Source organism: Medicago sativa, chromosome 8, assembly GCF_051527215.1.
Source record: "Medicago sativa cultivar Bolivia chromosome 8, Bolivia_mono, whole genome shotgun sequence".
In the NCBI taxonomy this organism is placed as follows: domain Eukaryota; kingdom Viridiplantae; phylum Streptophyta; class Magnoliopsida; order Fabales; family Fabaceae; genus Medicago; species Medicago sativa.
In genome coordinates, this window is record NC_140756.1 from 87,366,566 (window position 1) to 87,379,488 (window position 12,923).

Below are 12,923 nucleotides of genomic sequence, written 5' to 3' on the forward strand. Positions count from 1 at the left end.
CTGTTATTATCTTATAATTCAATGTTAATGTCATATTTTGGGAATGGATTCTCTCCATTGTTCTATATTGTAACACCCTCTCACCATTTTATTTTTTAAGGGCCTAGATTTCACATAACCATAATGTCAATATAGAGAATCCATTCCTGAAAGTTTTATTCCTACAACATCAGGCCTCGATGATGGATGAAGCGACAAACATGAAAATTTCATGAATAATCAAATCAGAACTTAAGGGAGATCAACATAAATTTGGTCACATTATTTGATGCCAGAAGGCTACTTTGATACACTTATTTTTATTAAATGTGTTCCATTTTTAAAAGCACTCATTAATGTTGAAATAAAACTTTGCTTGTATTGCAATCACATTGAACTGCCTCAGTGAGCAATCTAACTTTTCTGAGATGCTAGTTGATCATCCAAAGTTTTAGTTTGTCCTTATTTGATACTTCTGTTCAGAGATGAAATTCCATGATAAACAAAAGCACAAGAAGACAACAGTGAAGCTGATGCAAGATAACATACCCAATTTCAGGATCACTAAAGCTTGCTTTTACAAAGAGATTTTTGGGGTTCAATTATTTAATTGATTGCTAAATTCAAAACTGGTGCTATAACTATCTAACATATATATATATATATATATATATATATATATATATATATATATCACAAAGACTAATGAGATCAGTAAATGCTACAGCTTTGATGTCATTCCAAATATGACTCTACAGTTTTCACTTCTGAGCTCACTAGTGCTTTCCTTGGGGAACACCAAGATCATTTAATAACTTCTTGCATAGCTACAAAACATGAAAAACATAAATGCATCAGCATCTGAATTCATATATTAGGATATAACTGTTATGTGAAAGACAGAGGGTACAATTACCTGTCTATATACAGAGGCATCTCCATAACACTTCCTTAATTCTACTAAATACAATGATGAACTTATTTCAAAAACCTGTTATATTTGAAGAGATAAAGTTAGTTTCTTAATGTGTGCAAACTATGCAGATATTAAGATGCAATCATTGACTCATTCGGAACATCCATTACCTCTATTATCACTGAGAGGCTGCCAAGAGTTTTATGATCCTTGTTCTCTTGTATCACTTTCATCTGAAATATTAGTATTATACTTAATTATTAGCCAAACGAAAAATTAGTTTTGCCATGCAAGTTTGTAGAAAATAGAAGTAGCTTTTCTAAATATCAGCAATAGTACTACTAACTTTGCCATTTTTCTTTTGAACTCTAAATTCCATTTCTGTCACAGAATCTTCAATCTTCTCCATCAGATCTTTGGCTGAAAGATTAGTTGTAAACCTTATCTTCCTCTCAGATACATCCTGTAACTCAAATCACATTGTGCGCAAAAAAATGAGGGAAATTTTCTCGAGAAGTAGTGAAGTTCAAAGACAGAAAGCCGTGCTCAAAATGTATATAACAACGCAAATCTTCTGCTAACTAACTTCAATTCTCACCTCTTTCTCAAAAAAGCCAGAGAGGTCTAGGCATGAAGACATCCCTATCAACTGAAATGCATTGATACGAATTGGTGATCCTGAACTACTCTTTTCTTCTTCCTGTGACTATTACCAATGAAAAAGTATAGGGTTACAATAGGGGGGAAAAGGCAAAGTTGCATTTCAGATATAGTGCATGTTTGAAATCGTAGTAATTAGTAAATTTGAAGAAATCACAATGACACCATGTTTTTGTTGAACTTTTGTGAAAATCACGGTAGCACATCATGATTCTGCCAAACTCACTACCATGAACACTACTGGTAGTTTAAAAAGTATACCAATTCATGGATGTTAAAGGCTTGATCGTCAACATATACATTGTCTTCCTCGTCCTCGTGATCTGCTTGATTATATCCTTCCTTGAACCACAAATCTTCTTTGATCCCTGCCATTGTTATTCTGGTTTTAGGGTTGGGATCAAGAATCCTCTTTATAATGTTTTGTGCACCAGCTGATAACCATTTTGGTTTCTGAAAATCTCCTTTCAAAACCTGTTATCTCACGAGAGAAAAAAAATAAAACAAATTATTAAACTACTATGATTGGCCTAGTAGCCATATATATAAAGGAGAATTTGCAACATGTGAATACCTTCTGATAGAGAACTGCAAGATTTCTATCATCAAAAGGTAGGAATCCTGTTAAGACTACATACAAGATAACACCACATGACCATACATCTGATGATGCACCATTATAGCCCCTATTAGCAAGAATCTCTGGTGCAACATAATTTGCACTTCCACATGTTGTATGCAACAACCCATCTGCCTAAAAATTTCCATACAGTTTGTCACATAAGTCAATAACCAAAATAATATACTTCGCATTTTGCTGTAGTTCAAATCAAAGCATATCTTACCCTAAATTGTTGGGGTAAAGCACTAAGACCAAAATCAGTTATCTTTAGATTCCCTTTGGCATCCACAAGTACATTCTCAAGCTAAAACAAATAGCATCACCAAGTAAGTAGTGCAATTTCAACTTTAGCTTAACCACCATTGTATCAGACTATCAGTTGTCAAGAAGACAGTTTGCATAAATAATTTAATTAAATGCTTCTCATGTAGGTGTTTATGTATAAGATATTCCTATTATTAAAGATAAAATAACGTCAAACTGCTTTCATATAAACTATAATTAAGCTGTTGTTTTCACAAGCTATCATGGAAAACTTATGAAATAAGTTGAAAACAGTTGATGGACATGTCATAAGTTATTTTCTTAATCTCTATTAAATTGTCTCGCAAGTGCTTATGTCAGTAAATAAGTTCAAATAAGTCAACGCGGAAAAAAGAACCTTGAGATCCCTGTGGAAGACACCTTTACTGTGGCAGTAGCTCACACCATCAATCAACTGTTGGAACAATTTTCTACCTTCACCTTCAGTAAGTTTACCCTTGGAAGCCTATGAATACAATTAACCTCGTTAAATTTCATTAACTGAATCACACACACATGACATGGCATTAACAACAAGCAAATGATCACTTACTATTTTGTCAAATAACTCCTCTCCTGTCACGTACTCAAGTACCATGTAAATTTTTGTTTTGCTAGCTAAGACCTACATAATTATGATCATAATATATAATCAGAAACATCAATCATACAATGCATGCAAGTTGGTAACACAATCGAGAAACTCAGTAGTGTATACCAGACCAAATGTATTCATGCAATAATGGTGGGACCATCATAGCATGGTTATGCAGTAATTAGTGCATGGAGGGCCATTCAATATTATGCAAGAGGAAACAGTGAACAATTATTTGTGTCCTCAAATATGGGAGATGTTGTTATATTATAGCTTTTGAATTTATCGAATTTTCAAAAACATATCTGAGTGTATCTTATATTAATATATATTTTTTTTAATTAAACTCACTAATGAAATACACATTTAAGGACCAAATTGATAAATGAAAAAATACTGTAAAAAAATGTTTTTGCAATTTCGGTATATTTAAAGACTATTGTAACGGTGACTTATATGTTTAAATACCAAAAGTTATCACAAGGAAAATTACCAAAATAATTGATTACTTGAGAAAAAAAAAAAAGTTTGGAATCTAAATAAGCATGAAGCCATAATTTGAACCATTTAGTGGGTGGTTTGATGAGAAAATATGATTGATTATAAGGTGCAGTGCACGCAAGAATTCATACATGTTATTACTTTGAATTGAACCACATAAGTTATAACATCAAAATATAATGCAAAACACGACATCCTCCACTTACGTATTCCTAAAAGTTTGAACTGTTGCAAAACAACGTTGGATTACTAACGTGATTTGATTTGATTGGTTATCATCACGCTGTTTCCTCATGTGCTTAACGCATCATAATAAAATAAATAAAAAGTAAAACAAAACAAAATAGAATTCTTTGTAATTCAACTACCGTCCATTTTATTTTATTGATGACTTGTGAAGTCAAAATTAGAGAACGAATTAGGAACAAAGAAAATATTGTAAAAAATGTTATTAATCATTTAATTATTTTGTAAGGAGAAAATAAAGTGCAAAAACTTATTAATTAATTTCACTAAAAAGACATAGACTCCCATCAAACAAGGTATTCCTAGGTTTGATATGTACCCAAACATTCTTCAAAAAAAAAAATGTACCCAAACATAACAAAGCATCACTTTTTTGACAAAATGATACAAGCATAGCTGGATTCATAGGTTTGATTTGATTGGTCACCCATAATCACAATGTGGATCACAATTTACACCATCTCTAGCGGGTAGAGTATAAAATTGTGCTAAAGACTTATTAACTTCAAATACTCGAATTTTATTAAGTTATAAGTTTTCAAATGATTGATATATGGAATTTTCAATAATAAAATATTTTAATCGGTGCCACAAAGCACATTGTAAACAGAATTATAGTAATGGATTTGAAGGGGACGTTTGTCTAGACTAAAATATTGGATGTGTATTTTAGGATAGAATAATATAAACTGAAGAACATGATAAGTTTTGTCTAGAAAGAAAAAAGAATATGATAAGTCGACTAATTGAGATTATTCTGATCATAAATTCTAGACTTTTTCTAGTCACACCCTTTAAAAAATTAGTTACACCCCGAAAAGACCAAAATACCACTATTATGAAATCAAATTTTCAAAACCTATCTTCTTCCCTCGTTTCCTCTCAAATGATCTCCTAATTCCATTCATTTTCCTTCATCTTCTTTAAATCTAACAAGAAGCAATATATTGTTAAATAGATATATTCATTTTGATGGAATCTAGAAGAAAAAAATTGAAAGAACGAAATGTTATTTTTACATATCAATCCGAACACCACCACAACACATTACATCATTCGCCAGTCGCCACTAGTTACCTATAAACAAGAATTGGTGGCTTTCTTATGTGATTCACCAAGAAATGAATAGCGCTACTTGCTACAATATCACGATTGCCGCAACGATTGTGGAATCAATTGACGGTGAATAGGCGAAAGGGAACAACCCTAGTTATTTTAAAAGTGGCAAACGTGAACTTAAGTTCACGTAGTTCAAGTTAATTGAATTCACGTACAAAGTTTTGAAATCAATCTACGTTAATTTAATTCACACGCATGTACGTAAACTTTGAGATTTTTTGTGTTATATAAATTAAGATTACGGAGGTATACGTAAATTCAATCAATGTACATACAGAAACTCATATGGATTCACTTATTTGTGCAATTGATTATCAATAGAAGAATTTATGATTCAATCTTTGATCTTTTGTCAAGCTTGATAACATATTATGAATTTATGGATCTTTGTGACATAGATGAATGCTTACAGAAGATTTATGAAGAAGGGCAAATGTGCTATTATAATAAAATTTTAAAAATATTTGGGTGTAACCTGACATTTTAGGGGTGTGACTAGAAATAACCTAAATTCTAACTTAAATGACAAAACTCCTTAAAAAAAAAAAAAAACTTAAATGACAAAAGTATTAAAATTATTGGACTAGACGTCATAACTACGGTTTCAAGCCGCCTAATATCTTCATTTGTGTGTGTGAGTTTATAATGACATTGTCATTTTTGTCAATCAACTAAAAAATAATAATTTTGGAGATTTTTGTAAAAAAATTATATTTGGAGATTAACTTCAATTTTATTTTAATACTATGAAATTTTTAAAGTCATAGGCTCGTTGTTGTCAACTAAGTCAAATGTATAAAAAACTTTGGCTCATGTTCTTAATAAAATAAATATTTCATTTCCTATCACATCTCAATAATCTCAGAACCTGTTGTAATTATATTACGAAAAATAAATCCATAGCGCATTTGGGTATCACATACCAATGAGATCCAAAAATAATCAGATGGATTAGGTGCAACAACTTAGGATTTGAATACATGTAAGAATAGTACTATATATATTTGAGAACATGACATTACCTCGTATAATTTAACAACATTGGGATGCCTTAGGAGCTTCAAGGCACATATTTCCCTCTTTATCTGCAATTTTTACACATTATTTACAGTATTAGATCAGATACTTAAAACTATGATCCCATAATTATTCATTAAAAAATAAAACTATTAATAATTATAAAATTAATTAAATAAATGAAAATTATTCGACACTAAACTGTAACCAAATCCTTGAATTTATACACACAAACACACCAAGTAACAAAGCTTTGAAATAATTTTTCAATTAGATGGAATTAAAATAAAAGTGGGGAGTCATGGGGAGCAACAAGAGCCAATGATCCCTGGATTTCTTGGAAAACACTACATCTTGATCAAAACTTTAAGACATAATTTGTGTCATCTCTCTTATATACTCCCTCCGACATTATTATAAGCAAAGTATCATTTTTCATATTTGTTGAATACAAGTTATTCATCGAAGCTGAAATAAGAATAGTTATTTATAATAGTATCAAAGCGAGTATCTAATATTTAGGTCATTTGTAGCGAATATGGACTAACCACTCATGGAACATGAGTTAGGGGGTCATAAACATTAGATTCTTTTTAAGGTGATTGAAATGTTGACGAGGAAACAAACAAAAAAGGTTAAGAACTTTTCCATAATATATGTGGAAAAACACAGGAGATTGAATGAGAGAGAGAAAAATGCATTTGAAACAAACCTGGTTTGTGATATTGAGATCAATGATCCTGTTCTTGTCAATAATCTTAATAGCATAAGGTTGTCCAGAATCAGTGTTCCTAGCAAACTTTACTTTACCAAAATTGCCCTCACCAAGAGTCCTACCCAACTCATATTTTCCAAGTCTCACTCCTTCTCCACTATGCAACTTCTTCTTATTCTGCTTCTTCCCAAGGTTCAATATCACCATTTTTGTAAAAATGAATGAATAATTGAAACACCCTTTTGAACAAAACTTGTAAAATCAATCAGAGACAACAAATTTATTATGTGGTTTTCTTTAGTTACAATGAGCCCCGTGGTTCTGCTTTTCTCTTTTCAATGTGTAACGCATGAATAACACAATAGGTAGATAGATAAGACAACGGTTTAAGAAATTAAATAGCAACAGTTTCTGATTTTCTAAAACACGGAAAAGAAAATGAAGAATTGAAAGAAGTTGAAAATGATGGAGATTGAAAAACAATAACAATGGTAAACACCATTCTCTGCATCTCAGTTTTCAGCCACTCTCTTATAAATACTTCCAAAACTTAGTGTTGAGTCACCTTTTACATTTATTATTTTATGATAAAGTTTGAATGGGTTTTAAACTCATTAGGTAATTAAAATTTTAATAAATAAAATACTAAAAATAAAATATATAATATATTAATAAAAATGAAGATAATGCTTAGTTGATAAAAAAATGTGTGTTAGGGGTAATGTCAAAAAGAGAGTCTCCCTAGCATTTATGAAATAAATATAAAAATGAAAGAAACTTTCTTAAATTTTGTATATGTGTATCAATATGAAATTAAATTTTAACTTTTTATCTACTTTTAAATTTTCAATGAAAATTGAGCTCATATCTACAAGAACCGAGTTCAAATATTGTTGTGTTGTGAAGATGGTGAATAGTATTACAATTTTTTATAATGAAAAGTTTACGTGAGTTGGATTCTAGGGACTAGAAGTCCTCATGCCGACAACAACAGTTGAACCGCCACTACTGCATAAAAAATTAGTTTGGTTCAAAATATAGAGAAATGAATATTTGTCCACTTTGATTTTATCATTTTAGTTTGGTTCAAATTTCAGTAGGTAAAGTGTAAAATTCGAGCCAAACCAATTATTTTTAATTGGTGTTTATTTATATACTAAAAAAATGAACAAAACCGATTTAAAATCCAAATTCGTTGAAAAGGCTAAAACGGTCGTGATAATTGTAGTTAATACATTTATTTTTGAAGGAATCGTGGTTAATACATAAGTGGTGATAATAGATATTGTTATATAAATTAAAGGAAAATTGATAAAAAAAAATTGTTTTGGGGTATAACTCTCACTATTATGATTTTGTTTTTTTTAACAAATTTATAATTTTTTTTTTGTTGAAAAGTTAAGGAAAATTTCATAAATAACGAAAAAAACCGTTTCACAAATATGACTAATTTTGATTTCTAATAAAGGAAATTGATAGAGTTGTGAATTAATATAGTAAGAGAAAAATTATAGCTGCCTTAAGCTTTATCCTTTTAACAACAAATAGTTTAATAATAGTAAAATAAAACCTACAGTCATATGCTTTTTTTTATTACATTTAAATTAGTCGTTTTCCTTGGTATGCACTCTAAATAAATTATTCTCTTCATAAAAAAATAATAATAATAATAATAATAATTCTTTTCTTTCGATTTCACTAGAGGGACCCTCAGATACTTCCTTCCTTGTCGCAGCGTCCACAAGCGAAGTTTCTCTATCGTTTGGCCTTTTCTGTAGCAAACTTCAAATTGTTCCAACGTAGTTTTTTATTACACTTTCATTCTATTGCATTTGAATAATGGTTTTTCTGGATATTATCATGACTAGTTTTTGTTTTCTAACAAAAATAGAAGCTGATTTTATTAGACAGTTGGAAACAAGATACTATTTTCATGCTAGGTTTCAAATTATTTCACATGTTGTATATCCGTTTGACCTCATTGTCATCTCCTCTACTAGACAATTTTTTAACTTAATTATTGTTTTACTAGAACTAGAATAACAATTCATATCATTTATTCGGGAAAAAAATGCAAAATATAAGTCGGTAGATTATTGCTATAATAAAGCAGTTATAGGATTTGATTACTTGACCCACACAACAATGGTTCCTTATTGCATTTATTCATATAATTTAAGTTTAATTCAGGTTAGTTTGATAAAAATATTGATGTTGAAGTGTCTTATATTTAATGTAATAACTTGTCAATCTCTTTGAAAACTAAAAAAAAAAAAAAAACATATTTTGTATTCTACCGAATGAACTATATATAATCTCACTCAGTTTAATTCAGGTTAGTTTGATGAAAATATTAAGTTCAAAAGAATATATTAGAATGCATTATTCCTTGGCATTACTCATTTTATATGAATAAATTTGATGTGAGAACATATATAGTTCATTCGGTAGAATACAAAATATGTTCTTTTTTTCTTTTGAGTTTTCAAAGATACTGACAAATTGTTAAACTATGTATAAGACACTTCAAAGTCAACATTTTCAAGCAAATTTCTATGAATTTAATTTAAATCTAACATCATGATGATACAACATTATTAGAGAGAATGTAATGTAATGTAACACTTCCTTAAGGAGAATGTATGTAACAGAATACTTTGGAATTGATTTCGTTTTTGCGTTAGGATTTATTTTGGAAATTATTGAATGAATGAATTGATCTTTCTAAGACATGCAAATGATTGAGTAAATAAATGTGGTTAATGAATGAGAAAATGATTGGAACTGAAAAAATAATCCAAGTTTCTGCTTAAAAACAACAATTCTTGACGGAATTGATGTTCAATTGGCATACGTAAAACCAGCTACAGTTAACCGCTATTAAACCAACGACAGTTAAGTTAATAAAGTAATTTTCAGATATGAATGAGCAAATATCAAAGTGAGAAGAGCAAAATCCAAATAAAAGTTAGAACTCTAAACCTCATGCTAGACCATTTATTATTTTTGGTGAAAAGTGAGACATTTTTTTTATAGACGTGTTTGGTCATTATATAAAAGGTTGAGTTTAATAATATAACAATAGTCATTAGAACTAGTAGTAGGTGATAAAAAATAATAATAGTCCTCTCAAAGAAAAATTAATAATAATAATAGTCATTAGTCATGGTAGGACGGCACCGTGCAAAACACATGAGCCACATTTTACTTATGAATAAGTGAAAAAGTTCTCTTTCTTTAAAGATATTTGATTTTTAAATTAGGGGTTTGCTAGAACACACCCACTAGTTTTTATGTGGGAGTGTTTTAGCAAGCTACTCCTTAAGGTGTATTTAACTACTTTTTAGTTATAACTTGCTAAAACACACCTTCTAAAAAATAAGTGGGTGTATTGTAACACCCCGTTTCCCAACGTAAAAATTCCATAAATAAATCAGAGTTTTTCAACTTTAAACGGAATGCTACACTTCTTAAAAATTCATAAACTGAATAAATAACAATTTATTCTTCAAAATCATTTAACATAAGTAATTCAAAACTTCGCAGCGGAAATTAGTTCAACAATAAAAATAATCTTTGGCACAAGGGCCTCAATATAAAATTTCATAAAACTTAGTTCAACATCAATTCTTGAAAGATTCATAAAGTAATACGTAAGGAACAGAAAGTAAAGACATAATCCCATCCCGTTACGTATCAGAGCACCTAAGACACACTTGTGAGGAGTCCACTCACGACCGCAACTAATCCTGGTTACCTGCAAGTTACCCATACGAAGAGCAACATTTCCAAGCAGAGGGGTGAGATTTCTCAAACAATAATATAAAGCATATAAATCATATAAAGTACATTCAACAACTTAAACATCTTATAATTCATTAATCATATCTAACAACTTAAACTTTCTTAACTAGTGTCACTATTCTTCCTATATTAGTCATATACTTCATCTTATATTATCAATAATATCACATACATCATCACATATCATCATTAGTAAACATGTAGCATCATATCATAAATCACATAGCATCATACCATAAATCACATAGCATCTTATCATAAATCACATAGCATCTTATCATAAACAACTTCATAATCAATCATCATAAGCAACTTCGTAATCAATCATCATACACATCATAATCATTCATCATCTTAAGCATCATAATCATTCATAAAGCACTTCATTAATAGCTCATCAACTTGACATCTTAACATCTTAACATCTCGATAACTTGACATCTTAACAACTTGACCTGACAATGCATCTAGACTCGACTATGCAACTCTTAACGTCTTAAACCATCTTTGATCATCATGAAAATGCAAATGTATGTGGTACCATTTTAGGGCATAAGCCCTCATCATCGTGGTTGAGCATAAATATACTCCTAGGGCATAAGCCCTCATCGTCGTGGTTGAGCAAAAGCTCCATCGTCGTGGTTGAGCAAAAAGCTCCATCGTCGTGGTTGAGCAAAAGCTCCAGGGCATGAGCCCTCATCTTTAAATGAGTATGCATGGACTCAACATCTTACGTCTTAGAAACTTTATGAACATCTATGACATCCTAACATCTTGATATCTTGACAACATAACATCTTAACAACTTGATGACTTCATAACGACTCGACGACTTAACAACTCTTATCATCTTAACGTCTTAACATCTTGACAACATATGGATCACATAAATAATTCATGTCATATCATAATATAACAATATCAAATGATAATAAACAACATCTTAAAACATCATATTCATCAATCATAAACAACTTCATATAACATCGTATTTAAACATCGACAATAATTCACTATGTATCTTTGTAAAAACATAATAAATTATCCACAACATATTTTCATGTCAAACCAAAGCTACTGGAAAGATATCACAAATATCAACAACTTTCATGTTTAGAACAAAGATCAATTCAAAACAGAAACATATGAACAAAACGCAAAAACATGAAACAGAGAATGCTGTCACCGTACAATTTCGCTAAGACCTCCCTGTAGTATTTTAATCATAACTCAAAGACCAAACATTATTTTCACGTAAAACCAAAGCCACTAGAAAGCTAACAAAATTATCTAAAACTTTCATGTTTACGCCTAAGACCAATTCTGTACCGATCAATACCAGTTTTTATTTTAAATTCGGAAAAGTTGTGCTGAAAGTCCATAAAAATTCACTGTGACCTACATGCAGTAATTTGACCATAACTCAAGCTCTATAAATCCTATTGACGTGAGACCAACGGCATTAGAAAGCTAACATCCATACCTACAACTTTTGTGTTTACAGCTAAACCCAGTTCGGAACTTAAACTTGTCAAACTGAGACAATAAAAACGCGTTTTGCACATTGACAGCAAAATCGCAGTTCAGCTGCGATTTCGCTTTGGGGAAATCTTTTCCACTTCTTATTCGATCCAATACTCTCCAAACTTGACCCTAATCATTACCCTATGATTGCCCTATCATTAGAACACTAATTATTCATCAACTTACTGTATGCAAATTCAAAGGGTTCTCAAATCTATTAACAACCTATTACAATTATTAAACCCTAATTTTTAAATTCATCAACATCTCATCCAATTCCATGGTTTTAACCTCAAAACTACATCCAATAATCATCCTATGGGTTATCTAAGGACTGTATACAATTTCTACATCAATTCAACAAGTTTTCATCATCTAATCATCAAATCTCTCTCAAAACCCTAATTCTCAAATTCTCACAAACTTTCCCCAACTTGTTAGATGCAATCTAATGATTTAACAACTTAATATTAATGCAAGATAGTCTCACCCTCACCTTAGATTAATTCCTGAATCAGCGGCAGCGTTCTTCTTTCCTAAGGTCTTCTCATCTTCTCTTGACTTTTCTCTCCTCTTCTCTTCTTTCTTGTTCTCCTCTTTTCCAAAAAGCGGTTTCCGGTAAACTCTTTCTAACCTAAGCTTCTCTATTTATAATACTAAACGCTCTTCCTAAATCTATTTTGGCCCAATAACTTATTCTTCTTTCTATTCTAACCCCCTTCTTATTTCTCTTACACCTCAAAACTACTCTATTCCTCATAATCTTATTTATTTCAAAATTAAATATATCTCTCCCCCACTTAATAATAATAATACACCAATAACAAATATATCTCTAACAAATAACAAATATATTTCTACACCAAATAACAAATATATCTATAACAAATAACAAATATATTTCTACACCAAATAACAAATA

At 30.4% G+C, this 12,923-nt stretch overlaps 1 protein-coding gene across 2 annotated transcripts; it reads right to left on the bottom strand.

Annotated features, from left to right (window-relative positions):
• Window positions 1-510: 510 nt before the first annotated feature.
• On the bottom strand, window positions 511-7,180 carry LOC146902808 (CBL-interacting serine/threonine-protein kinase 1-like). 2 transcript variants are annotated; one of them, XM_085738481.1, is made up of 12 exons: window positions 6,671-7,180; window positions 5,964-6,026; window positions 3,034-3,105; window positions 2,839-2,946; window positions 2,401-2,481; window positions 2,130-2,309; window positions 1,817-2,029; window positions 1,494-1,595; window positions 1,242-1,358; window positions 1,066-1,128; window positions 896-970; window positions 511-806 (listed from the first exon to the last, which is right to left on the bottom strand). In XM_085738481.1, exons 1-12 carry the CDS (start codon window positions 6,878-6,880, stop codon window positions 756-758), a joined length of 1,335 nt encoding a protein of 444 aa, XP_085594607.1. In that variant the 5' UTR covers window positions 6,881-7,180; the 3' UTR covers window positions 511-755. The 2 variants fall into 2 exon arrangements, with proteins under 2 accessions (XP_085594607.1, XP_085594606.1); XM_085738480.1 differs by having other exon boundaries at window positions 1,494-1,601.
• Between the last annotated feature and the right edge of the window lie 5,743 nt (window positions 7,181-12,923).